Genomic DNA, 26,954 nt, shown 5'->3' on the forward strand with positions numbered 1-26,954 from the left:
AAACTCTACCTTCCTCCACACAACCAACCACCTTCCCCCTCCTTCACCTTACCTCACCTCCCTCCCACAGTCACGACCAAGCTCTTCCTTCTTCTCTTCCATTTCTTTTCTCGCATACGTCGCATCTTGTTGCTACTGTATTTGTATTTCAAGCGTTTTTCTCCCACAAGCTCCCCGCGTGCTGAACGTGGCTTTTCACATCGGCGATGTCTGAATTTCTCGGGTATGCTGGACGTGGTCATTGAAGCCTGTCTACGCCCGCTTACGCAGCCACAGGTCTCGCATTTCCCTCATCTCCAAAAGCGATATTCGGTATGTTGCTAAGCTTCAACGCGTCGATTGATGTCGCTGACCCAATACAGCTACGTTGGTACCCTACATGAGATCAACTCGGACGAGTCGACAGTATCACTTGAAAATGTGAGGTCATTCGGTACCGAGGGTCGCAAGGGCCGACCTGAAGAAGAGATTGCCCCCTCCGACCAAGTCTACGAGTACATCGTGTTCCGCGGCAGCGACGTAAAGGACTTGCGGATTGAGGAGCATCCCAACATCAAGGAGAACAAGCCTCCCGCCGTGCCAGATGATCCGGCCATCGTTGGCGTAAGTCCATTCCCTTCAACACCTTTCTTCAACTCTCCTTCCCATATGATGAAATATTTCGGATGTAAAAACATTTATTCTCGGAAAGCGCAAAAAATAATGTCGAGATTTCCGTTGCCTTCCTTCTGATTGGGAAACCATACTCTTGTTTAGTTGCTGTCGTGGTTGAAGACACAAGCTAACAATGTTTGCAAGGCTGCTCGAGCTCGTCCTGGTGTTCAAGGACCTAACCCCAATGCTCCGCCAGGACCTGGCGCATTTGGTCAAGGTCCCTACCCACCCAACAACTTCTATGGAGGCCCACCACCAGGTAACTGGGGTCGCGGCGGTGCTCCTCCTGGCCCTGGACCCGGCCCTAACTTTGGAAACATGCCTTACCCTCCTCCACCTGGCTGGTTTCCTCCTGGCCAAGGTTTCCCAGGCGGTCCTGGCGGCCCCAACCCTCCCGGCGGTCCTGGACCTTGGGGCAACTACCCTTTTCCTCCAGGCCCTGGTGGTCCCGGTCCTAACGCGCCCGTCGAGGTTCCTGCCAACCAAAGAGCGACTCCCAGCTCCGGTCCCGCTCAAGACGCGAAGCCAGCTCCTATTGGGCCTGGTGCTGATCGAGCTAAAGCTGCTACTCCCAGCGGACAGATGGCGCCACCTACAGAGCCCAAGTCACTGGCCCAAGGTGTGCGACAACCTTCGCATGCCCCGACACCTCCTGTCGACTCGAAGCCTTCGGCTGAGGAAGTTCAGCAGACTGCTGCTATTCTAGCAGCCAATGGGCAAGCCAAGGCTGAAGAAGCCGCAAAGGCTGCCCCCACTGGACCTAGAAACCATCGCGTTAATCCCGTTATTCCTTTAACCGGATCTACTGCCAAGCCATTCTCACTGCCAGGTGTAGGAGGGGACTCTTCTAGCAAAGCCCCTGCGGCTGTTGCGCCCACCAACGTTCAGGATGCGACCAGTGCCGCTCGAGCTGCTGTCGCAGTTGCTATGGCTCAATTGGGTAACGGCGGTGGCAATGCTATGGATAACCTGACCAACAAGGTTAACGAAATGCGTGTCAACGCTGTCCGAGGCGGACCTGCTGGTCGAGGTCGAGGTCGTGGAGGACGCCCCATGAAAACCGCCAAGGTTGTTGTGCCTGACTCAGACTTCGACTTTGCTCAGTCTAACGCCAAGTTCAACAAACAAGATGCCGTCAAGGAGGCTATTGCTGGATCTCCTCTGGAGGCTCCTGAGAATCTTGCTGTTGCTGAGCACCCTGAGGTCGCGACCACGGGTGAAGAAGTCCCCGTTGCCTACAACAAGACGAGGTCGTTCTTTGATAACATCTCTAGCGAATCCAGGGAGCGAACCGAGAATGGAGGTCAGAAGCCCGGCGGTCGCGAATGGAGAGGCGAAGAGCAACGCAAAAACATGGAGACATTTGGGCAAGGCAGTGTCGATGGTGGTTACCGCAACTACCGTGGCCGCGGTAGAGGTCGAGGCCGCGGTGGTCGTGGCTATGGTCGCGGTGGACGAGGTGGAGCCCGCCCCCAGTATCCCAACGCACCCCCTCAACAATGATTGAACATTACCGGCGCTGTCGGCAGACATAATACGGACCTAGGCACATATCAACTGTGTCCTTTGTCATTGCGAGACCAGACTACAGTATCTTTACGCGGACGATCACCATGAATCAAGCTGAGACCTTTGCGTTGCAGGTCTTTCACTTGTTTGTATCATATATCAGGTTTTCGATTTTTGAAACGATTGCATTTCTACGCCCTACATGGGCAGAACATGGGTTCTTATGCCGTTCTTGGGCTTGACGGATACCATGAACGGATGATTGGCCCCCATCAGAGCGAGGCCTGGAGTTAGGATTGAATTGAAAGCGGGTGGTATTGGAAGCGTGCTTCGCATAGCAAGCTACAAAAGGAGTTGCTTTTGTCCTTTTTGAATTGCAGAATCTACAACACCAAGGATGGCCTGGTGTGGCCTGGCGCTGGCGGTTATGAAGACGAAGGACCTAATTAATTAGGCGCACGATACTCATGACGCAAAACAAAAAACACTAGGAAATAGAGCTTGACGAGCAAGGTCACAACCCTGCAAACGGTTGATGTCCGCTTCATCAATTCATAATTTCAAGCTCGATATTCGTTCATTTGTGACTCCTAACTTGGTGTATACGTTCGTTGTATGTTGAATCCCACATGTGTATCGCCTCTATCTGTTCGTCACGATGCCAAATGAGAATTTCATACTCGCTAGATCCTTGGTTGTTCGAACCCAATTTCACATAATCAGATCTAGTATACACCTCCCTGGTTGAACAAATATGTGGTGTTTAAAATCTAACACAAAGAAGCAGCTGGAATGTGGTGGACAGTAACTCAGCAGACACGGTTCTACTCTTTCCCACAGCCCACCTTGACCAGTTCCATAGGTGCCAGTCAAAAGGCTGCCCCACTACCGTCATCATTTCTTGCGGCATGACGCATATTGTCAAAAGTGCAAGTACGTTTTTAAGCAAATTCAGACTCATCGATTCCCGAAACCCTGATAGGGTATTGGTATAAGTATAGGCGTAGCCCTGGTCCAGTTCGCTCTACCATTCAATTTTCATCATTTCTTTGTACTATCCATTGATACCCAATCCATTTGGTGTTACACACCATTCTACCTTGCCCCTCACTCACCCTATACGAACACTTGCATCCATACAAAAGCGATCTCCCACCATGTCGAGCCGACAGCTCCGAAAGCTGCAGAAGCAGCGAGAGCTCGAAGAAGTGTCAAATACTGTCGAGAAGGACTCGGGAGAGAGCGAGGATGACCAGTTGCCGGTTGCGCCTAAGCCCCGAGTTAGTCTCTTTGCAGCTCTGGGTGGCGATGATGAAGACGACGCGCATGATGAAGAAGAGGAAGAGCAACAGCCAGAAGAGGAAGTGAGTGAGATCAAGCAGCCCGTCGCGACAGGGAAGAGCAAGAAGAACAAAAAGAAGAAAAAGAAGGCGGCAAAGGCAAAGACTCCCCTACCCGAGGACGACGAGGACGAAATCGACAAAGCGATCAAGGAACTCAACCTGACGACATCAAAACCCGCGGACCCTTCTGCTGCAGACGATCCGGCAGTCCAGACCCGTCGAATTAACGAACTTCTCTCGATCAACCCATACCACCTCAAAGTCGCAAACGAGATGAAGAACCTGTTTGGCAGTGACATTATCCAGTCTGCCGAGGCAGAGGAAGAGCAAGAACGCAACCGTCGATTCCGAGGAAATGCACCCCGGGAAGTCGATATCGAGACTTTCTTACGAGGTCCTCCTGGCCAGCCCAAACTACCAGAAATATCGCTTCGCAGAAATGTCTTCATTCAAGGTCGTGAGCACTGGCCAAAGCAGAGTGCTGGTGGACTTACAATGAAGGAGATCAAGAAGGCGAACGACGGTTCTTGGACAGAGTACGCCTATCTTCACGACAAGAACTACGATGCTACGCAAGCATTCTTCTTTACTTGTGTGCAGATCGGAGACCCTATGCGCATGGTCCACCTACTCAAAGAGTTTCCATATCATGTTTCCACACTCCTGCAGGTCAGTAGCGTGGCTAAGCAGGATCAGAATATGGCTCTTGCAGCTGAGCTTTGCGAGCGCGCTCTTTTCACGTTTGGTCGTGTGACCACCAACGCCTTCCGTCAGAACATTGAGCATGGCAAGGCACGTCTCGACTTTTGCCGACCTGAAAACAGACAGTTATGGCTTGCGGGATACCACTATCTCAAGAGTCTTATTAGAAAGGGTACCTACCGTACAGCGTTGGAGTGGGCCAAGCTCCTCTACTCTTTAGATCACAAGGATCCCTATGGCATGCGCCACTTTATTCACCTGTTGGCTATCCGTGCCCGGGAGAGTCGCTGGTTGATTGACTTTGTGAACGAGCTGGAGAAGACGAGCGATAACCGTGATACAATTTACTTGCGACAGTCATTGGTACTGGCCCACCTGCAACTGGGCGATACTGCTCAAGCAACGGAGGAGCTGGAGAAGGGCATGCGACGAGTCCCGTGGCTCTACTGCGGGCTGTTCCAGGAGTTGAATCTCGATACACCACCATCAATCTGGGGTATCAGTGCCGATTCAAACCCGCGGTCGTTCTGGATCAAGCTCTATATCCATCAAGCTAAGGATCTCTGGAACAACGCACAGGCTACCTCTCTCCTCGAAAAGGTGGCTAAGAACCTTGAAAAGGTTGATACAAGCGTTTTACCTGCTGATGATTCTCCACCTGATCAAGGAGTCACTAGACTCACCTTCCTCGAAGGTCAGACATCACTTATCGCACTGGCACCACGGGAATACCTAGACGTGCAACCTAACTACGAATTTGACCCGCTGCCACCACCAGAGGAGGAGAATATCTTTTCAGGGCACGGCACGAGATTACCTTGGGAAGATAGACAACGAGGTGGTGCACAGAGACCCGTGAATGAGATCGAAGAGCGTTTGCGCAACATTTTTGCGCGTCGCGCTGCTGCTGCGGCTCCTGCGAATGGGGCGGGAGAAGGGGAGGTCGACAGCGACGATGAAGCTGCACTCCTTGCGCAACTAGATGACGAAGAACTAGAACGGGACCTAGCGGCTGCGCGGAATGGTAGCGACGGCGGCGTCCTTGGGGTTTTGATGCAGTTACTTGGCGTCCAAACCGGGCCGACTACTGAGAGGGCAGATGAGGCTGATGCTGATCAGGACCAAGACAGAGAGACTGGGTCTGACGGCGGTGTTCCAGGGGCTTGGCCTGAAGATCATTGATATTATCAACGTTGACAAGAACCCAGGGTATCAGAAAAATTGACCGCAGGAAGCATAAGAGACGAAATTAGTAGGTCACTTTATGCTCCTTAGACTATGGTTATTGGACTACTTATTTTTATACCCTAAGACTTAGGAGGCCAATTTTTCTGCTACCCACTAGCCTGGCAAGAATGGCTATGAACGCGAATTCAAGCTCCATGTCCTTTCCAAGGACCGACCCAGGATAATTGATGACTACTGCTCATGTCATGGTGTCTTGCCCCTCTTTGAACTCCATCCGTTGTTAGATTGCCTTGGTCTAAGCGATCGCTTACTCCCGCTAGAAGATCAGGGCTTTCATAAGCGAGCAAGGAGAGAGACGGAATAAGTTGGTATGGGCAATGGATAATGAAGTGCCGCGCAAATTACCCCATACACAAACGCGAGACTGTCTGAGACAAATGAACCTGTTGGTGCGGTGCCGGAGATGAAGGGTTTCTAGAATGGGCGGTAGAAGGTGATGACTAGTGAGGCGATGGCCAATCGCAAAGCAGGAGTGTGGTACAGCATGGCATGGTGTTGCAAGAAACAAATCAGATACTAAGTCAGGGGTGTAGGAATCCTTCTATCGAAGGCTAACAGAAGATGTATCATTCTATTACGGTCAAGAAACATGGACCACATGCAATATGCAGGGGGGAACAATAATAATGTCTTATCTGACGTTGCCAACACCTGAATAAACATATATCCAAGATGATTGATCCCAGGATAGGTAATTAAAGAGTAACCCGGACTTTTTCCCCCTTCAAGAAGCCCGAACCATGCACACAGTATTCCTCTCAGCCCTGTCTAGTGTCTAGGTTGCTTTTGACGAATAGAGATAGCAGTTCGCACAAGCGGGCAGGCCGACTATTGAACAAGCATTCCTACCATACCGCATTAAGCAAGCATAATTATTGTAGCAAGGTAACCGCAGCACTTTAATTCTATGAAAGGCTTAAGTTTCAAGGGGCAAGATACCATGGCATACTGCATTCCGGTTTGTACATGCTATATATACTCTATAGAAGTAGAAAGCGGTTCGGCCAAAACATACAAGTACTGTATGCAGACTGTGCAGAGCAGCCAACCAGAGATGCATATAAGAGAGGTGGTGAGCAAGTTACGGAGAATACCAGGGCCATGTCCTAGGGACATGCTGGCCAGATCTGGTAATAAGTCAACCCAACCATTCATATCGCTGAACGAGCGAGTTGCCAGGGCTCCATCTCGGAGCCGAGAAGACTTGACAATCCAAACCTAAAAGCACAGATCACGCCGTCGGCCGACTTGACTGGAATAACTTTTGGGGACAGTTATCCAGGCGCGTGCAGCGGTGTATTACATGGTACGAGCATGGTACTGGACGGAGCATATGGTGCCATAGGGCAAAGTGTGCTCTATGGCAGGCGCATGGGTCGATGTAAACTATGAATTAGCGAGGTATTCGGTCTGGGGACGTCTACCAGGGTGAAACGTGGTGGAGAAGAATTCTAACTTCATCAGTCAAATGGGCCACTTTGTTCGGACATATCAATGCAGAAGGAAGGGCGGCAACCGACGGAGAGGGGATACAGTACCTGGATGTTGGTCATCCTACAGGTCTAGTCTGAATAGCTGTACTCCAACATCTTTCAAGGATAAAAATTGGCAGAGAAAAGGAGAGGGAGCACAACAAGTTGCGAACAAACTACAACAATATCTTAGGCTATCACGTCCAAGTTGAGTTTGTGTCATGTTCATTCCATTGTCGGGGATTGGATGGAAATGCTTGCGAAGAGCACGGCTTTGTGCGTGCGGAGGAGACTGGGGATCAGATGGAGAAGACGGGTCGGCCGAAAGGATTATCTGCGAATCCGTCATGAACCCGATGACAGCAGGCCAAGACATGCTGCAAGCTCGTGCTGCAGACTGATTGTTGCGATCGACATGTTTCCCTCACCATCGTGTAGATCTCTATTGAAACTTCCTGCGCTAGAGCGCAACCATGCCCCCTTCTGCGTGCTTTTCTCGGTTCTCCTCGGACTGGAGGCCTTCACGAAATGGGTGTCCTGGTTTGGCACGAGCCATGTAGCCAAGCACTCGATATTGAGGCCTCTCCTCTCGCTGGTGACATTTATGGCGCCACCAGCGACAACAGTAGCAATATTAGTAAGTATAGAAAATGGGCTGTTCGAGGCTGTCGATCAATGATGGGCACAAAGGGTAGATCGTTAGCATGAGTCAGCTTCTATCGAGTTGTTGATATGGACAGATGGAATTCGGAACTGGAGGTGTCTTGAAGATATGGTATTTTTCATGGCACACTTTGAGAGTGCTGAAGCGAGAGGGCGATCGAGACCGTCTGTGGTAGTCTAAAGGTCTAGGCCTGCCCCAACATTTGATCAGAAGCCGAGCTAATAAACAACCTGTTAATAAAGGTAACACTGTATTGACCACTTTCCCATTTCCATTCTACCTGCCTTCTGTGGTAGAGTCTACAGTACACTTGTTAGGCAATTCAAACCGTTGGAACGGGACTTGTTTCTCCACTGATCAAGTGGACACTACACTCATAGAAGGAGGGCCCATATTACCTACCTTAGTAGCTGTCGTCAAATTGCATCCAATTCATCATCTTTATTTGATGAGTAGTTTTTTATTTATTTTACATACTTTCATACTTTCATACTTTCATACTCAACCCTTTCTTGGCAAATGATATCACGGTTCCATCTTTATTGTACACGATTGATAAGCACAGCAGTTACATCCAATTTCTATCGTATACCATTCTAGATGTACAAATTCATAAGATTGAAACAAATGTGCACCATAAAAGCGATCGACAATGAATATCAAAAGGACCCATTCTGACGTTCTAGCCAGGTTCTGGCCTACCTACTATGGATACACAACAGTGCATTGCCTACCTACAGGTCACGTCTCCACTGAACAGTCTCCGTCGGTCGATCAGACCGACCCCCCGCCAAGCTACCTAATCCTTTCAGTTCCAGACGGCGATTCCAGCGCCTCCTGTCTAGCATTTAGTTACAGTATCCCATGTCTATTTACTTAAAGCTTGGGTTTTTATGGTACTTATTGTAGTGGCCTGAAGAGACGACTCAGTCGTTGATACAGTAGCAAGCAATATTGGTAATCAGTCGACGAGGTATCTCACTACCTTTCAACAGGCAATAAAAACATCCTTGATGAGCATCGTATAACAAGTACTTGACAACCAATCAGTGGCCTGGACCGTCATGTTCCCATGGAACCTACTAAGAACAATCTTTCAGCGCGAGTTCTCTGCAAAGGGTCCAGCCCAAGGCAACGGGTCCACACCATCGATAGTAGAGGTACCCTCAGTAATACCACCTCGTTCGCATCTGCACTTGCAGGTGCTGGATCGCTCGACTCGCGCGTGTGTGTGTGTTTGGTCTTGGGGTGGCTGAATCATATGGGGACAGCCAGAGAAAAATGCAGAACAAAACAGATGTCTGTTGCTCTCTGCCTCTACAGTCTACGGAGTAGCTCCGTCGAACAAGGTAAAGCTCAACGACCCTGGCCTAGCACGTTCAAGCCGCCCCAGCCCATCCCATCTCCAGTACTGTACAGTTAGTAACAGTGCCTCCCTCTACCGGTGTGGCCCTGGGTTGTCCCCCGTGTCCCGTGCCTTTTGTGCCCCATTTCCCGCGTGTCTGGTGGTGCCTCGTCAACTTATTCGCATCGGGTTTGCCTGAACAATTATTCTCTGGCTTCGCCTCCTCTTCCTCTTTCTCCTCAACTTTGCCTGACCTCCCAATCTTTATTGTTCGTCATGTCCGGTGTGAGTTTAGTGCGCTTGCGACCTACCACTGCCTACCTATCTAAGCCGAGGCTGTCGTCGGATTCCTGAACCTGAAAACCACAATCATATCTGTAACTGAACTCAAAGTCCCCGAAGCTGGTCAGCGCACTCTCGTCGAACCTCGAACCTCGCTCGTTGATCTACAATATCGTCGTGTACTTGCGCTGTTCCGATTTGCGGTATCGATCCACCACCTGTTCGCATTGCCCGAATTCCTGGGTTGTCGAGCCTTTTTAATCGCTATACAGCCTTGGTCTTCTGGCACTCTGTCGCCTGGTCGCAGGCATGCCCGAGATGACTACAGCGCACTCAACCACCCACGATGCAGGTAGCGCCCCTGCTGCGGCTCCTCCTCAGTCCATCTTGACCTCTACGTCTTACGACACGCCTTTGTCGCAGACACCGCCTCACCATCTACAGCAAACACCCTCGCAAAGCCTCGCGCTCACCCATCAACAGCAGCAGCAGCAACGGAGCGTCAAGAGGCCTAGGCCAGTAAAGTCATGTACCGAGTGCCGAAAGCGTAAACTCCGATGCGATCGCCTTTGTCCATGCTCTCAATGCCAGAAATCGAACCGAACATGCAAGTACGCTGTCGATCATGACTCCGCAAATCTGTCAGAGGGCTCGGACAGCGAGATGCCAGAACCCGCTCGGCCAGCCAAACGCAATTGCAACCCCAGCATATTCAATTCAACTACTCCGCTACCAAGCGACTCGGCATATGGTCCTGTTCGAAACGGCGATGCCACAAGCGCGCCGTCATTGGAAGAGTTGTCGATGCGCATGGAAAGACTTGAGAGACAACTTATGGCCAGAAGTCCTGCGGTATCTGAGGGTAGTGGGGGCAGACTTATCGCTGCGTCTTCCGATACTATACGAGGCCTGACCGTCAAACAAGGAGCTTTGCGAACAAGATATCATGGCCAAAACAGCCCTCGCGTCTTGCTCAACTTGGTAATGCTTTGGCACTGTTTAATATGTACACTTGCTAACATTACTAGTTTGACGAAGCAAAGGAGTTCATGGCAAACAACTCTAATAACAATGCAGTACGCGAGGTTTTGCTAAACTTTAAGCGGTTTCACAAAGCTCTTATTGACGAATATCGAAAATCTTTGTCGCCAATCACTGTCTTCGTTGATTCGATGATGCCCGTACACAAGCGAATGACGGATATTCTACCAAAGAAAGCAGTATGCGACAGGCTAGTTGCATCATATGTCGACACCTCCGAAACAATCTACCGAATCGTCCATTTACCTATGTTCACTGAGCAGTACAACCTATTCTGGGAAGGCAAGATAGAATCCGAATATTTCCTCCCGCAACTACTGTCACTCTGCTCAATCGCGTCTCGGTTTGAAACGAAATCGAAAGGGCTTGGCAATGAGCGGTCTGAGGGCGTGCATATTCCAACAGCATGCGCTCTGGTGCGAACGTGGCTGGATAGCCTGAGGGGAAAGCAGTTGGTCGATTTTGCAGTACTTCAGGTCGAGGTTCTTCTTGTACACGCACAGCGAATGATCACACCCCGGATACAGGATTCTTGGACATCGCTCGGTTCTATCGTGCGCATGGCCATGAATATGGGTCTTCACCGTGATCCTTCAGAATTCGAGCCACGGGTCCCTGTGTACTTGGGCGAGATGCGCCGCCGATTATGGTTTACGATACTTGATATGGATCTTCATATCTCACTTGCCAGCAACTTGCCTTGCTTGGTTCGAGAAGGGGATTTTACCTGTCGACCACCACGAAACCTCGACGACAATGAGATGTACCCAGATATGAAGGAGCTGCCACCATCAAAGCCTATCGATGTAGTTACCGATAATCAGATGCAGGTTTATGCCGCCATGACACTAGGGGTGCGGATGAAGGTGGCACACATGCTGAACCGGATCGACACAATTCGGGACTATCAAGAGATTATGGACGTTGGAGCTAAACTCGAGCGCTTTCTTGACGATATCAACTACATCTTCCCTAGGCAAGGAATATTGAGCGATTCGCAGAAGAGCAAGCAGTGGAGATCGCGAGTCATCCTCGACATGCACGTGCGGCGACCGCTGCTTGCGCTCTATCGACCGTTCGCGATAGGAGCATCTGACGCCCCGGCGCAAATCTCTCGGGCTTATCTCAGGTCCTCAATGGTCATCATGAAATACTTGGATGAACTAGATCCCATGCTTGCGCATTTCCAAGACATTACCGAGATGTACCACCAGGTGCTGAAGAAGGACATCATCCAGGCTGCGCTGAGTGTTTGTTTCTATATTCGGTCAGCTGTGCGTCCAGCTTCCGATAGCTCGGGACTTGGTTCGCAAGCCTTACGTATGTCTCCCGATTCTTCAGACGACTTTCCCGTTTACAACCCAGAGAACCTTGTGCTCTGGTCTCCTTCTCGACTCATCGGTACCGTGGAGAAGACATTGGATCTTCTGGTTCGCAACATCAGTGGCCGAGATACCAAAGATGTGGTATGCCTGTCAGTTGTTTTGGAGTGTGTTTCCAAACCCGAGGTCAAGACCGAAGAGGTTGTACAAAGTCTTCGCATGATACTAGATCGCTGCTCTAGGGCTACCAACATGACTCTCGAGACAATGGGCCCTACCGGTGTTGTCGATGGATACCAAGGGGATGCATACAGACACCATGTGCCGTTTATGTATCAGCGGAACTCGATCGGGGTACCAGCAGCCCTCAACGACTTCGACAATTGGCTAATTTGGGAAGGATGGGAGTAATGTTCTTTCAAGCAGTTTGTTCAGGCATCATCAAGTGTGACTAACTTTGATATTATTGTCTTTTTGTTCTTGACGCTGCCCCTTTCTCCTCTGGTGTGTAGAGTTTTTGATTGGGGCAATCGTGTAAGCTGATTTGCCACACTGATGGCAAATAAGTATTAGTTGGTGGTATTATGCTGGGTCTGGAAAGTTCAGCGGGCGTTTGTTAAGTTTCCCCGTCGTACGGGGCATTCTGTTCATGGTGCCTCATGGTCATACGTGGCCTTGCAAGGCGCATTTGGGTTAGATAAGCGAAGCGTGAGCTTTTATATGCTTGGGACTTGTACACGACTGCCGGAGAGTGAGTCCACTAGACGAGGTTTTGGAAAAGGTGTAAAGGAGGTATGGAAGTGGTTTGGATTATTAATAACAGATTAATGCCAAATAATACCCAAGCAACTATGTTGGAACCAACAGATCACGATGTCCCTATATTCGCAGCTTCTACCAAACTAGGCACATCCTCGTTTGGTTCATTGTTTTGAACTGTGTCGGTTATCATACTGTCTCTTTTGATAGCAGCCATCCAAGCAACACCACGCCCGTCGCATGGGGAAGCACGTATTATCCTAGATATCTTGGAGGTGCGAGGACGTTGAGCTAGTACGAAGGGTAAACCACTCTCCCGCACAATGGCATCAACTCTGTTGTAATCATGCCGCCCCATTTGCGCTGCATTGCTGTGAGTGAACACAAGGCGAAAAGGTAAGGATGTTTTCGAACACGAAGACTTTAATTCAGTTCGCTTCCGTAGATTTACAGCAGCGATAGCTTTTAGGAGCGCTCGAGCAACCAACTCCCAGATATTGGCATGGTCGAAGGCTACAACGACAGCTTCTGGGAACGTCGGTGTCTGCAGTGCTGCTTCGAGATCGCACTGCGATGTAGACGAGCCAGTGACTAGAGTAATATTGGTATGGTTTGGTGAATATGAACCATGGGGAAGAAGGGCTGTGACGGTGTAGTTTCTGGATATAGCAGATTGGAGAACTGAAGAGCCGTTTTGGTCCGATGTGCTGAGGAGAAGGATGTGCATTGTGGTATTGGAATACAGGGAGTCAGCACTTTGGATTTATCAACAAGAAGAGAAATCGCGAGAGAATGAACATTTCAAAGAGATAGATCACTAGATATGTGCTTGACTTTATACCACAGTTATCGTCGAAAGTCAACATGTTTTAGTGAACGTTCGGCCGATTGAGACACGGCCCCGAGTCACTCGGCCGGAATAGACCAAATTCAGCGATTGTCCATTTTACTAATACTTTAATGTATCTGCTGTTACGTATGATCAGTAAACTTGTAGGTTTCTTCTCATCGTTGGTGACAGATATAAATCACAGAGTTGTTGCCTTTCACAAGCAATTAAACACCCAAGTTGTCGTTGACCGAAAAAAAGGCAATGTATTCAAGACAATGAGCCTCGGTATCTCGGTTCCTGAGCTTCCAATTCCCCGCACTATGGCAGTGTTTTAGAGCCTGGGGTATCGAATGCAACAAAGAAATTAATCTCATTTGACGAGAATTTGGGTTTGCACCGAGTTGTTTACCTGATTGGGATGAAAGCCGGGGTAGTTTTTAGTCTAATTGTCGATCCTCTCAGGTGGAACGGTCGGATGTTACAAAGGAATATAGAGACCAAGAGGTGGAAAAGGTGATGATATCATGAATACATACACATCCTGAATCTTGTCTCTTCTTTTCAACTCTCCAACAACAACTCTCTTCTCTTCAACCAGACCAAAATATAGCGAGCAAGTGCTTCTATACCCTCAAAGATGTCTAGCAACAAAAAGTCACCCGTCTACGTCCTGGGCGTAGGCATGACCAAGTTCATCAAGCCCCGCGGCAAAGTCGACTACACAGAACTGGGCTTTGAAGCAGGCGTCAAGGCCCTTCTCGACGCGCAGATCAACTACGACGATGTGGACCAGGGTATCGCGTGTTACTGCTACGGCGACAGCACCTGCGGCCAGCGCGTCTTCTACCAGTTCGGCATGACCCAGATCCCCATCTACAACGTCAACAACAACTGCTCTACTGGAAGCACCGGTCTCAACATGGCCAGAACCCTGGTGGAGCACGGAGCTGCAGAGTGTGTCATGGTGGTGGGATTTGAGAAGATGATGCCTGGTAGTTTGCAGAGCTTCTTCAAGGACAGGGAGAGTCCAACGGGGACGACGGTCAAGATGATGGCTGATACAAGAGGCATCACGAACTCTCCCGGCGCCGCGCAAATGTTTGGCAATGCTGGGAGGGAGTATATGGAGAAGTCAGTACTAACAGATATACGGCTAACAAGATGAACACTGACTGACCTTTCAATAGATACGGAGCCACGGCTGAGGACTTTGCTGAGATTGCCCGCATCAACCACGCTCACTCACCCAACAACCCCTACTCTCAATTCCAAGACGTCTACACCAAAGAGCAGATCCTCCAGTCTCCCATGATTCACGAGCCCCTGACCAAGCTCCAATGCTGTCCAACTTCAGACGGCGGTGCAGCAGCTATCATTGTCTCAGAGGCATTCCTCAACGCCCGTCCTCATCTCCGTGAACAAGCCGTCGAAATCGCAGGCCAGCACCTCGCCACAGATGCTCCCAGTCTCTTTTCCCGCAGCGCAATCGACCTCATGGGCTACGAGATGACGCAGCGAGCCATGCAAGAGGCAACCAAACAAGCTGGAATTTCTCCCCGCGACGTTCAAGTTGTCGAAGTACACGATTGCTTTAGTGCGAATGAGATGGTCACCATCGATGCTCTAGGTCTCTGTGACAAGGGAAAGGCGCATGAGCTCGTTCGCAACGGCGACATCACCTATGGAGGAAAATACATTATCAACCCCTCAGGCGGTCTCATTTCAAAGGGCCATCCTTTGGGCGCGACAGGTATCGCGCAGTGCGCAGAGCTGGTCTGGCATCTCCGCGGCTGGGCCAACAATCGTGCAGCGGCCAACACTCGATACTGTCTGCAGCACAATCTCGGTCTTGGAGGCGCGGCTGTGGTGACGATTTACAAGAGAGCTGATGGACGCGCTGCGCCTGCGGTGAACTCGACTATGGTGGGACATAGAAACCAGCTGGGGTACAATCCTGCGGTCGTGGCCAAGGGGTTTACGCAGGAGCATGTCGATATGGTAAGGAGTAAGAAGGCAAGGAGTGAGTGGGCGTTGCAGGATGTTGAGAATAAGGTTGAGGCGAGGTTTTGAGGAGTTGTATATAACTCAGGAAGGTATTGATGTCTGTTTATGATTTAGTTGACCGATATAGCCATTTGTCGAATTCTTTACAGTGAGGACAGGTTAATTCACCCGAGCCATCACAGGGGTATTATTGTGTCCAAGTCTCTTGCTTTATCTCAATGTTCCTCGTACAGATATCACCTATCAAGGCGCCTCGAACCCCTCAGTCATGGACCTGTTGGTGTAAATCAATAAGTCCACGCCGCACAATAACCATTACCTCCAACTCAGATCATATCATCTGTATCGGCCCCCGGCTCGCGCTATAAACAATTCGAAGAGGCCAATGGTCCTTTGACGTTTACGATGTGCATCCTACATGAGATAGTCCCTACCAATTACCTAAAGCTCACATCTATCGAGAGTCGCCACTCGTGGGGGTCTTTCTCTTCCAGGATGTATAGGCGTAAACTATTCGTTTAGACCGAGAAACAGCCGCGATCGAAGCCCAAACGCGATATCGTCAGATCATGTCAGATCAGATCATGATATGGCATAAACTGCTCGGCCAGATACCCGGGAATATGGGCGTACAGTGTAAAATCTACGCCTTGCGGCAAGCAAGGATGGCTCTGGCTGTGGCTGTCGAAACGGCAGAGCCTCATCTGCCGATATGGATTTCTCTATGCTGGCCTGTCCCTGTAGCTTGACTCTGTCATAGGGCCGATCCGCCTGTGGATACCGTATTGAGGCTCTTTCTCGGTGCTATGAACAGAAGTAGAAGGCTTCTAGTAGCAGCTCAAACGACATGATGTCGCTGTAGCCCGACAGACCGTTATTAGTCAGGAGAGTAGTGGTAGATGCATGCATCTGCAAGTACCAACGTTTTTCTAGAAGGATGCAGTCAACGCTTATCTCGGCTGAACACTTGCATCGGTAAAAAGCCTCAGAGTATTCATTCCAGTTACCTTATCTCAACGGTTTTGACCCTCCGAGAATACGGTCGAGGTAGTCCCGGTGAAGCCGATCAGATCATGTTGTCCTTTAGAAAGGCGGGCCCAGGAAATCAGACCATCTATCCGCATATTGTTGTCTATGCTTCTTAGATCCGTAATATTTCAATAACGTTTGACGGATGAAAATACGGGTCAAATATAAACAAATGGTATTTGTGTAAGATGGACTTGCATATATTCCTATGGATAGTTTATTGATGGGTGATGTTGAGCTTATTCAGCCATTCATGGCGGTACAGGGTAATCTCTACATCAAACATTGCCCATCAAGTTGACAGGCCTCGTCTATGCGGATAAATGATGAATAGGAATAGCCGTAGAGAAGTTGACAGTTGTCCTTTTTCTGATTCACATTAACATGTTGTATCATGTTGTCGTGCCAGTACCTTTAACGGGATAGTTAGACCGTCAAATACGCCCATGAATTACCAATATTTTTTCCCACTTACACGACGTTGACAACAAAATTGATTGGAACACTCTGAGTAACCACCTAAAACAAATAAATCATAGAGTCTGTTCGCACCAAATCACTAAAGGCAGCTGGAAAAGAAATGAAACTCATCTTAGCCGAAAGTCCAAGCACCGGAGTAATTACACGTCACTATAGCAGCGTTTCAGAAAAAGTTTCGCCGTGTATTGAGCATGTTTCATTTTGTCACGTCTCTGAAATTGGCGCCGCCTCCAATTGCGCAATCAGCTACCAAGTATCACAAATCTAAAGAAGAGCGTATTAATAATTGAGTTACCGTTGCTCATAACAGTCAGCAGCAAATAATAAGAACACAGTCATACCCATCTCCTTTCTCTTTCTCGTTATATCCCAAGTCAGATTCCCACTTTCCAGCACGGACCCTTCTACTCAACTCTTGCATCTCCAAATTCATAACCAAAGATACCCCGCCATTTTCTTCAACTTCAACCTCACATCTACAAACACTCTTCACAATGGCCGACACACACACCTACGAGTTTGACATTGCCATGAGCTGCGGTGGCTGCTCTGGCGCTATCGACCGCGTCCTCAAGAAGCTTGAAGGTATGTTTCTCTGCCCTGCTTATCCCTGACCGCTGCTGACAGTGATTTCTTGCAGGCGTTGAGAGCTACGAGGTCTCCCTCGAGAACCAGTCCGCCAAGGTCATCACCGCCCTCCCTTACGAGACCGTCCTCCAGAAGATCGCCAAGACCGGAAAGACTGTCAAGTCGGGCAAGGCGGATGGTGTTGAGCAATCGGTCGAGGTTGCTGCTTAAACGGCGAGCCAAATAGAAGCAATATACAATCGGTTCTCCTGAATATCTATTAGCATTGCGAGTGCATGGGAATATGCTTGGTGTTTAAGGTCCTGGACAAGGAGGACAGGAGGGATGTCTGATTTCGTGAACCAAATCCTTACAAACGAATAACAATATATGGCTGCCCGCATTGCTGGTGGCATGCCTTTTTGGACTCGTGCTGCTTCCACAAGTTGTATCTGCCCGTTGTTTAGTTGACCTTTATCCCACAATATAGCACATAAAGAGAGTCAATCTATACTCTTCGACGGTATGTCGATCGAAGGTTGACAGACACTGGTCCAAGGCATGCCTTTCTGCGGATGCTTAATACAGATGTGTCTTGAGCAACATCATGCTGCATGTCCACGCGAGGTGCTTAGAACAGGCTGAATTTTAGAATCAGCATGACAATAAGATGCAGAAGCAAATTTGGCAGATGCTATATTGAGGAAAAGCGTGAAAAAGAGAGAGTCGTTTCCGGCAACGCTCACATCACATTGCGAGCTTTCAGAAGTCGAAAGAAGGTTTCTTCCTCGAAGTCGAGTTTTAGCAGCCTTGTCCACGTTTGCCGGGACTTAGAAGAACACCACGCAAGCAACAGAGAATGGAGAAAAGGTCATGAGATATCATGACATATGATCGTCAGCTGGTTGAGTGGTTTCCTAGTCTCCGAAACATTAACCCTTCTCAACCCTTACTCGGACGAAAGCTAGAAGCTGTCGGTTCAATGCAAGACGTGCTGCCACAGCCAATGATTATGCGCATGTAACCTCAAGAATTCTAATCTAGAAGGACATAAGGCACATCTGAGTGTCATGACTGCAGGTGCCATCATGAGAAGACAAGTGCGATGTGGTATTGCTGAACCGGGCACATGGCAACCAATGGATCCATCTCATCAACAACTTCCGTTCCTCCAGCGATTTAACACCTCATCCAGGTTGAAGCATACCTGACTAGGAGTTTAATAAGCATCAAAACCTGGGGCCCCAGGATGAAAGGACCGCCTTTGGGGTGTCTTTCAGGTCACTAGTCTTGGAGGGTGTGCGCCTTGAATGCGGGGAAGGCAATTGTGGTTGCGGCTCATGCAAGTCAATACTGCGGAGCCGCAGTGGATTCGATGTAGTTTTTAGCACTGCACGGGCCTGAACGTGGAGGCCCCAGGAACTGACAGACCTCCCCCAGATATCTTGATCTAGGGACTAACTAGGTAATTGGCTAAACAGCACCAGTGACAACTAATCTACGGCGGCTATAGTATAGACTGACAACGGCTCCGAGACAGGCAGAATAGCCTTGTGACGTTTCTAACGACTTGACTAGTGAAGCCAAGCGAATCTATCGTTAGAGGCACGGTGATCCAACCTTGCCCCTAGTAGATGTGCGTTCGAGAAGGAAGTTTAACTGACAGGGATGCATGAGGGGCTATGAATAGTTGGCTGATACCATACTACCCAAATGCTCCCGAATGAGCGTCATAAGCGTGCATAGAATGAATAGACAAAGTACATTTGCCCACAACCGTGACTGAGACCTTGGATCTGTATGAAGATTGGTTGCACTCGCCAAACCAATCGTCATAGAGGTATTAAATGCTTCAAGACAACTACCAGTGTTGCATTGTTGTCGACGACGGATGTAATCATATTGCAACGTTGGCGTGGCATTCTATAAGCCCATACCGCTTACGGGCACCAAAGATCTAAAAGCGATCCTGAAAAGGCCAAACCAGTCCTGCCGTGTCTTGGTGTCTAAGAAACCCACACGGTGATTCCTGCAGCTTACGATCCAGAGTCAACCAACTCGCATTGACCCAGACAGGACAACACAACACAGCACATCGCAGGGGTTTCGAGTCAAGGACCTAGACCTATACTCTTCAAGCTTGGAGCTTCCCCGCATTTCCAAAAAAGACCTCCGCCCAGCCGACTGGGATGAACCCTGAACCCGAAGGCGGTTCCCAATCAGGTGTAGAAACATGGCGTCAAGTGTAATTCAAAGAACTGTCTGGGGGGAGAGATCCCCAGAAACCTCATGTACCATCACGGATCCGAAGTTGCTTCTTAGTAGCGCGGTACTAGATCGTCTGGGGAGGGACCTGCGTCACGTTTAAAACAAGAGTGCGGGGAAAAAGTGAAGATATTCTCAAAAAGCCCACCAACACGACACAACGCTCCACTGTTACTCAACGAGTGGTTGGTTTGTATGGCAATGTTCTGTGACTCGATCAAGTGTAGTAGGTAGCATCGGCCACAATGGTATTGGCTCCAGGCTCCTCATACGGTAATTTGGGGTAAATCGTTGTTCACTCTGCAGCAAGAACACATCTCCTTTCGAGCGAAGCGTTTCGCTAGTGCTGTTGTTTTGTTTTCGGTGAAAGGGAGGTTGTATTGGAGAATTGTCCCGACTACTTGCCGTGTCTTTCCTGCATCGCTTTGACAATTCAATTCGGTGAGGGCGAAGCGTGCAAGAAAGGGGGGCAATGTTTGGTTTGAGTTGTTGGCAGAGCGAGGCCAGGCCTAGAATTTGAGACTCGATACTTGATAGAGTCATCACTTATACAAAACAACGAGAGTCATCATGACATTAAGATCAATGCAGTGAGACGTTAACCCACAAAGTTTCAATCGATCTTTCAATGAAAAGGTCCGCAAATATGCGAATGGATATGTGAATCGGCAGATGCTTGGTGCGCAACATGACAGGGAATGGAGGTGGATTGAAACTGCATAATGAGAAATTGAGGCACAGAAACGGTCAAAGTGATGATGCTCCAAACCGACCTAACACTGTTTTCACTGTGTACATACCACACTACCTTAGCTTAGCTACGGAGCCGCTGCCAAACGACCACCCCGGCTGTTCCGCAATCTGTTGATCGATGGCTGTGCAGCTCCCACATGGTTGAACGGATGCACTTTGCATTGGGGGAGACCTAAAATGTAGTGCAAGCCGGAGTCTAGGAAGCCTCGAAAACGCGTGGGATGAAGCATTAACTAGTGAGTGGATGCCAAATCTAGTGGTGTAGAGGTTCAGGGGGTTCTCATGAGGTTTTTGAACATCATGTCATGCCATGTTGCGAGTAAAAGTGAGGATCTGACAAGCAACCGAATTAGGACCGGATATGCAACCGAATTTACCGTAATAATGGTAGCTTTCCCTTTACTATCTCTCTGATCACCCGAATTTTATCTTTGAGCGTTTTAAAATGGGTTTTAGTTATTTGTTCCTGGCAATATGGGCTGTTACAGGGGGGAAATGGTCAAAACCCGGTACAATGGGAAAAGGGCCGTAAAAAGCAGCTGACTGTCCATGGATCCAATATCGAAACATCACGACACAATTGATTGATACCAAACAATTAGTTCCATTCATCATGACTTCTTTGACTACTAGGCAGATGGCTGCGAATCTCTACTACACACCCCTTATTAGACTAAATCTTTGTTGTTGTGCCGCTTTCTAAGCTGCGGATGTCTGTACCATCACCCCCAGAAGTACACGACTTTGAATTGGCGCTACTGTCATAGATTCGACCACTAGAACTCTTCTGAGGGGAAGTTGAAATGCAGCAAGGGCGGGGTTTCATTGGTAGTTACCTCCATACCTCAGATACATAGCTCAGACTCATCGTGAAGAGATGGTAAACCGCGGCAGGTACCGTAGCATGCCTGCCTAGGTGTTGTGTTGCTGTGTTGGTAGGGAAGGCGAGGCAGGGATGATGAAGACGGCACCTACCTAACCCCCTGGCTCCTTCCATGGGTCTAAGCTCCTACTGTACTCTGTACAGTGAGAGTTATCCACAGGTGACGCCACTGCAAACAACCCGAGCTAGCCTCACCTCACCTCACACATTCTCATCTTCGCACTAAGCCTGTCCCTCCCACGCAAGCATAAGACGATACAAAGTACAGCAAATGCCACTTTCGCCGCATCCCGAAAAACGAATACCAATACCCAACGAGCATGGACTAAAGAGCGGATCCCCGTGCAGCCGAATTGGCCCCTCCCTTGGACCTGATCCTTGCTGGGCTGGTCCCTTGGTCGAGTTCAGAATAGAGTAGCTGCTGTAGCTAAGCTGCCCAGGTTGCGATACGATACCTGCTCTCTTGTCTGTCTGATCTGCTCTGATCTCGGATTCTGTCTTCACACCCTCCAGCTCCAATGGCACTCCCTTTCTCCCCACGACCGCCAAGGTGAGGCTTGATTTCTTACACCTCGACGACTATCCTTGCCCCGTTGGCCCATCATACGGTTTGGTTTAGGCCCGAGTTCTATCCATACGCGCCAGACAAGACCAAACCATACCACATAGACCAGACCCTTACTTCACTCAGGATCTCCCACCAAATATCTATATAAACTCTGATCCCCTCGGCCTCAAGTCGTTTCTTTCCTCTCTATCCTCATTCAGATCATCAAACAACTCTCCAACACTCTCAACAACAACTCTTCAGTCTTCACGACAACCTTTCGATACCCTTCAACCCACCAACCAACCCACCCAACAATCAAAATGGCCGCTCCCCAAATTCCTTCACAGCAGTGGGCTCAGATCTTCGAGAAGACCGCTGGTCGTATGTCATCCTCCTTTCATTAACTTGCAATCCCAATTATCCCTTCTACCTTCGGATATCTTATATCCTCCATTTCCTATAGCTCAAGGATATCGGTCGAGTCCCACCTATTCAGAGCTACCCCGCCATTCGTCATATAACTCGAATTACCTTCCAAGCTTTGTACTAACCATTATTTCTCACAGCCATCGAGTACAAGCAGATTCCCGTCCAGAAGCCCGGTCCCGATGAGGTCCTCGTCAACGTCAAGTTCTCCGGTGTCTGCCACACTGATCTCCACGCCTGGCAGGGTGACTGGCCCCTCGACACCAAGCTGCCCCTTGTTGGTGGCCACGAGGGTGCCGGTGTTGTCGTCGCCCTCGGCGAGCTTGTCAAGGATCTCAAGATTGGCGAGAAGGTCGGTATCAAGTGGCTCAATGGCTCTTGTTTGAGCTGCTCTTACTGCCAAAATGCCGACGAGTCTCTCTGCGCTGAGGCTCTTCTCTCCGGTTACACCGTCGACGGTTCTTTCCAGCAATACGCTATCGCCAAGGCTATCCACGTTGCTCGCATCCCTGAGGAGTGTGACCTCGAGGCCATCTCCCCCATTCTTTGTGCCGGTATCACCGTCTACAAGGGTATCAAGGAGTCTGGTGTCAAGGCCGGTCAGTCTCTTGCCATTGTCGGTGCTGGTGGTGGTCTCGGTTCCATTGCTGTCCAGTACGCTAAGGCTATGGGTATCCACGCCATTGCCATTGATGGTGGTGAGGAGAAGGAGAAGATGTGCATGTCTCTCGGCGCCCAGACCTTCATCGACTTCACCAAGACCAAGAACATTGTTGCCGATGTCAAGGCTACTACCCCTGATGGTCTCGGACCTCACGCTGCTCTTCTCGTCGCTGCTGCCGAGAAGCCCTTCCAACAGGCTACCCAGTACATCCGATCTAAGGGCACAGTCGTCTGCATCGGTCTCCCCGCTGGTGCTCAATTCTCTGCTCCCGTGTTCGACACTGTCGTTCGCATGATTCAGATCAAGGGATCCTACGTCGGTAACCGTGCCGATACTGCTGAGGCCATCGACTTCTATCGCCGTGGCCTCATCAAGGTTCCCTTCAAGACTGTCGGTCTCTCTGAGCTCAACGACGTCTTCAAGCTCATGAAGGCTGGCCAAGTTGTCGGTCGCTATGTCGTTGACACCAGCCGATAAGCGCGCGGCTGTCGCTTGGGCAGTGCGGGAAAGCACGCCCCAAAAGTAAAGGGCCACCCGTTACGAAAAGGGTGATTGATACCCTACTAAGAGGAGTTCAGGCGGGTGTTGATTTCGGTTTTCTGGTGGTGTTGTCGAGGTAGCCAGATGAATCTTGGTTACAGTTTTGTGTATAGCCCTAGTTTATGAGTTTTTATGATTTTGTATAGCATGAATAACAGAACGAACATTTCGATCAATATGACTTCACAACAGTGATATTTGTATTGGCCACGATAATGAGGAGCAATGCATCTTGTCACTCTGCGATATCTGAAACTATCTGGGTTATAGCATAGCCCGGCAGACGTGTAATCTTATACAATTAAGGATGCGATTCTCATCTTTCCGTCGGCTGAGAGTATCAAAGTTGGCCTCCAAGTTTTACGATGGAAGATAGGAATGGCTCAAAAACCAATATATGTATGAAACTTGATTTACTGGTTTTATCTCTTGTCCTCTCAACAAGTCGAGTTTCTAATTCATTTTGGAAGGGCTTTCTGGCCTTCCGAATCCTAGCAGTTGAGTCGCATTGAACATTGTGCCTGTTTGATGGGTTTTGAGTTGGAAATGACAAATAGTTCTAAACAATCCCCGTTCATGTTTAAAAGCTGCTACTACAGGAAATACAAGTCATAGGTAGGTACTCAAGCACCTGCAACATCTCCTCAAAGATGGGAGGGATTCTATCTTCGAGAGCAGGGTTCAGTTTACCCCTCCACCCATTACAGCTCTAATGCAACCCTCTGCAGCAAAGACCCCTGCTCCGGCAGCCACCAAGCCACTTCTAGAACACCACAAGGAAAATCAGACCACTGCCATGAAGCATCTAGAGCATCTCGTTACGAGGTCAAAGCTGTTTAGCTAGAGATACACTGACTGGTGTCTCGACTCGGAGTGAGTGAATGTAAGACTGTATGGGTCGTGGCTGAACCTGTATACAACGGAACATCGCTGCAGTGTTGTTGGACGGAAATCGTCTATGTATTGTATCGTCAAGAAGAACGTATCATGCATTGCAGAATCTACGAGCGGGGAAGTGCGACATGTTTTGGATTTGTGAATTTTAAAAACGACTAATGTAACTTCAACACGTGCGCGCCACCACCTTGCCAACTCTTCCACTTGTATTTGCATCGCTTTAGGCATAATTGTCAATTGAGATTTTGCGCCGTGAGCGCCGCTTCGTTGCACCCTACGGCAGGCTCCCAGTGTAGTCTTGCGTCTACTCCAGAAAGCTTTCTCTCTAGGAAGTATAGTATGTCTCAGGGTCCATCGAGGAGTGACTCTTCGTTCATGTCTCCATTTAAGAGCCACCGGGACCACCCAACAGAGCGAATCTTCGCACAATGCTGGGACCATATTCTTGGTACTGTGACCTTTGTTAGCTATCACCTGTAATAGGAGGACAATCATTCTTACCTCGGCCTTGGTATGGCAGTACGATCGGAACTCAGGAGTTTGACCGAGAAGACTGCCTCCGAACCAAGGACCGTGTCGCTGTCGCTTATGAGAGATAACCGACACGTCCAAGCCACCACTTCGAGCACCACCGCTACGGACCTCACTGGCTCGAATTCTGGCATCCACCAGCTGCTTAATGTCGCGCTGTAATCGGCGACCGAAATCCTTGTATAGTGTGCTTCCTCCAGAGAGAACAATGTTCTTGTAAAGGCCTCGTCGTACATCAATAGGCGACTGCTGAATAACACCATCGACGACCACAGGGAGAGGGGTCAAGAAATCGGAGCTGTAAATCTCGGGGTTGAAGAAGATTTCGGGGGCGAGAAAACGCTCGTAACCGACATCAACACTGACCTGGCGGCCATTGGGGTGCGACACGACATGCTTGGCAAATCGAGTGCGATCTTGGTCGTACTTGCCGAATTCCTTGACGATATCGGGACAGACGTAGCAGTACTCCTCCTTGATTTCCTGGGCGGTCTTGAGGGAAGAGTCGGGCTCGCCACGGTCTCTCAAAAGAGACTGGACGAAGTAGGTGATGTCTCGACCAGCGATAGGAATTGATTTGATGGAGGAGCCAATGACATAACCCTCAGCAACGGGAATGACGTGGGTAACACCATCACCAGAGTCAATGACTGTTCCAGTGAGCGAGCGATCCTGGACCTTGGAAGATGTCCAAGAAGCAGCCAGAGCAAGAACAGCCTGAACGGCAATGTACATTCCAGCACAGTTGAAGGACTCGAAGAAGATCTCGGCGGTGTTCTCTCGGTTCTCGGGCGGGTTCAATGGCTATCTCGATTAGTATAATATTTCGAATTCACTTTAGGGTGAAAGTCGCTCACGGGCTCGGTAAGGAGGAAGTAATGGTCTTCAGGCTCGACTCGGAGATACTTGAAGATGGAGTTTGACCAGAATCGTTCCATGTGGTCCTAAAGGCGGTCAATTCCAACTCATATCAAACCCATCTTTAGACATACCCAGTTCTCTATTTGACCATGTCGAATGGGATAGTGAAGTCCATATCCTTGTTTCGTTAGTTTAATTCGATAATCGAGAGCTCAATGGTTGCCTACCAGGTCCTCCGGAAGCTGCTATCGCCTCGTCACCGATAAAGAAGTCGAGATCCTCAGTTCCTCGCTTTCCGCTCAGATGGCCTCCAGCTCCAGCACCTCCGGTGAGAAAAGAAGGCTTATTTGCAACGGCTGGTCGTCCAGATCCGGAACCTCCAGCTCCGCCAGTTGGCCCCTTGGTCGCGATCGCGGTCGGGAAGACGAATGAGGGTGAATCGTTACCGGCAAAACCTGCATTTGAGTATGAGCATCCATTTTAAGAGTATTCGATGGCTTCAAGTGCGTATATAGCCATTACGAACCTAGCTTGGAGAAACCCGTGCCGCTGCGAGCTGAGGTTAGCTGTCGTCGTCAGTGCGGGGGCTGGGACAAGTGAGACGTACTTGTCCATGACAACGGCGGGAGTTTGGTTAGCCATGATGGGCGAGAGTGCGAGATGGAGCGCACAGCTATGAGGGAAATGAATTGGTGGAACAGCAGGTTAGATGCCGCTCGTGAGGGATGCAAAGTGCGGCGACGGCGGTGGTCGTGGTGTTCGTTGAGTGAGGATTACGTTACGTGCCTTGGGAAGCTCCCAGCTTGTAGATGAGGCTTGAACTGCGGCTGTGCTGCCCCGCCGTTGCGGTCACTGAATGGCTGAAGTTGTGGGTCTTGATGCTACGATAACTGGGCATGTCAATTGAGTTGGACAGAATCCTACTAACCTATTTGATGGAAGACGTGATGATAACTAGGAATTGATACATGGACATATGTGTAGAATTAATTTTAATTTCACTCTTATATCACCTGAGAGCGCAACCGAGTTGTGGTCAAAAACACAAAGAGATTCACAATCATGCTGTTGGTAGTGCCTTATACCTGGATCCGACGTCATTTCACTCAAGACTAACACAGGACAAAAGGAGCAACTGCATCTGATAAAACTTATTACTCTTCTCATACATATAGACAATAATCCTTCCAAGTTCTGTTTCTTCTTGATAATAAAAATCAACATGATATCCATCACTGGGCTGATTCATTATCAAGCCCCTTATTGTGGCATATTTAATAAACTGCTATAATTGGATAATATTCCTTATATTTTCGCGTTCATAACTTCAT

General features: G+C 49.2%; 8 protein-coding genes across 8 annotated transcripts; 6 read left to right on the forward strand and 2 right to left on the reverse strand.

Annotated features, from left to right (window-relative positions):
- Positions 1-206: 206 nt before the first annotated feature.
- On the forward strand, positions 207-2,157 carry FSST1_012234 (Scd6-like Sm domain-containing protein; the record flags this gene model as incomplete). The annotated part of the gene is made up of 4 exons (XM_083235438.1): positions 207-223; positions 277-312; positions 363-603; positions 799-2,157. 4 exons carry the CDS (start codon positions 207-209, stop codon positions 2,155-2,157), a joined length of 1,653 nt encoding a protein of 550 aa, XP_083081930.1.
- A 1,163-nt stretch (positions 2,158-3,320) lies between these two features.
- On the forward strand, positions 3,321-5,390 carry FSST1_012235 (transcriptional repressor TCF25-domain-containing protein; the record flags this gene model as incomplete). The annotated part of the gene is made up of 1 exon (XM_083235439.1): positions 3,321-5,390. The coding sequence occupies one exon, from the start codon at positions 3,321-3,323 to the stop codon at positions 5,388-5,390; it is 2,070 nt and encodes a 689-aa protein (XP_083081931.1).
- A 4,147-nt stretch (positions 5,391-9,537) lies between these two features.
- FSST1_012236 (transcription factor domain-containing protein) lies at positions 9,538-11,993 on the forward strand (the record flags this gene model as incomplete). The annotated part of the gene is made up of 2 exons (XM_083235440.1): positions 9,538-10,200; positions 10,248-11,993. The coding sequence occupies 2 exons, from the start codon at positions 9,538-9,540 to the stop codon at positions 11,991-11,993; spliced, it is 2,409 nt and encodes an 802-aa protein (XP_083081932.1).
- Positions 11,994-12,450: 457 nt separating this feature from the next.
- On the reverse strand, positions 12,451-13,068 carry FSST1_012237 (uncharacterized protein; the record flags this gene model as incomplete). The annotated part of the gene is made up of 1 exon (XM_083235441.1): positions 12,451-13,068. The coding sequence occupies one exon, from the start codon at positions 13,066-13,068 to the stop codon at positions 12,451-12,453; it is 618 nt and encodes a 205-aa protein (XP_083081933.1).
- Positions 13,069-13,810: 742 nt separating this feature from the next.
- FSST1_012238 (thiolase-like protein) lies at positions 13,811-15,243 on the forward strand (the record flags this gene model as incomplete). Its single annotated transcript, XM_083235443.1, has 2 exons — positions 13,811-14,304; positions 14,361-15,243. The coding sequence occupies 2 exons, from the start codon at positions 13,811-13,813 to the stop codon at positions 15,241-15,243; spliced, it is 1,377 nt and encodes a 458-aa protein (XP_083081934.1).
- Positions 15,244-17,180: 1,937 nt separating this feature from the next.
- On the forward strand, positions 17,181-17,484 carry FSST1_012239 (copper metallochaperone ATX1; the record flags this gene model as incomplete). Its single annotated transcript, XM_083235444.1, has 2 exons — positions 17,181-17,271; positions 17,327-17,484. The coding sequence occupies 2 exons, from the start codon at positions 17,181-17,183 to the stop codon at positions 17,482-17,484; spliced, it is 249 nt and encodes an 82-aa protein (XP_083081935.1).
- A 4,540-nt stretch (positions 17,485-22,024) lies between these two features.
- FSST1_012240 (chaperonin 10-like protein) lies at positions 22,025-23,271 on the forward strand (the record flags this gene model as incomplete). The annotated part of the gene is made up of 2 exons (XM_083235445.1): positions 22,025-22,085; positions 22,271-23,271. The coding sequence occupies 2 exons, from the start codon at positions 22,025-22,027 to the stop codon at positions 23,269-23,271; spliced, it is 1,062 nt and encodes a 353-aa protein (XP_083081936.1).
- Positions 23,272-24,616: 1,345 nt separating this feature from the next.
- Positions 24,617-26,265, reverse strand: FSST1_012241 (actin-related protein 3; the record flags this gene model as incomplete). The annotated part of the gene is made up of 7 exons (XM_083235446.1): positions 24,617-24,682; positions 24,733-25,566; positions 25,620-25,706; positions 25,755-25,801; positions 25,851-26,078; positions 26,150-26,172; positions 26,231-26,265. 7 exons carry the CDS (start codon positions 26,263-26,265, stop codon positions 24,617-24,619), a joined length of 1,320 nt encoding a protein of 439 aa, XP_083081937.1.
- Positions 26,266-26,954: the final 689 nt, after the last annotated feature.

This window comes from Fusarium sambucinum, chromosome III (genome assembly GCF_050947815.1).
Source record: "Fusarium sambucinum isolate potato_lamoka chromosome III, whole genome shotgun sequence".
NCBI classification, from domain to species: Eukaryota; Fungi; Ascomycota; class Sordariomycetes; order Hypocreales; family Nectriaceae; genus Fusarium; species Fusarium sambucinum.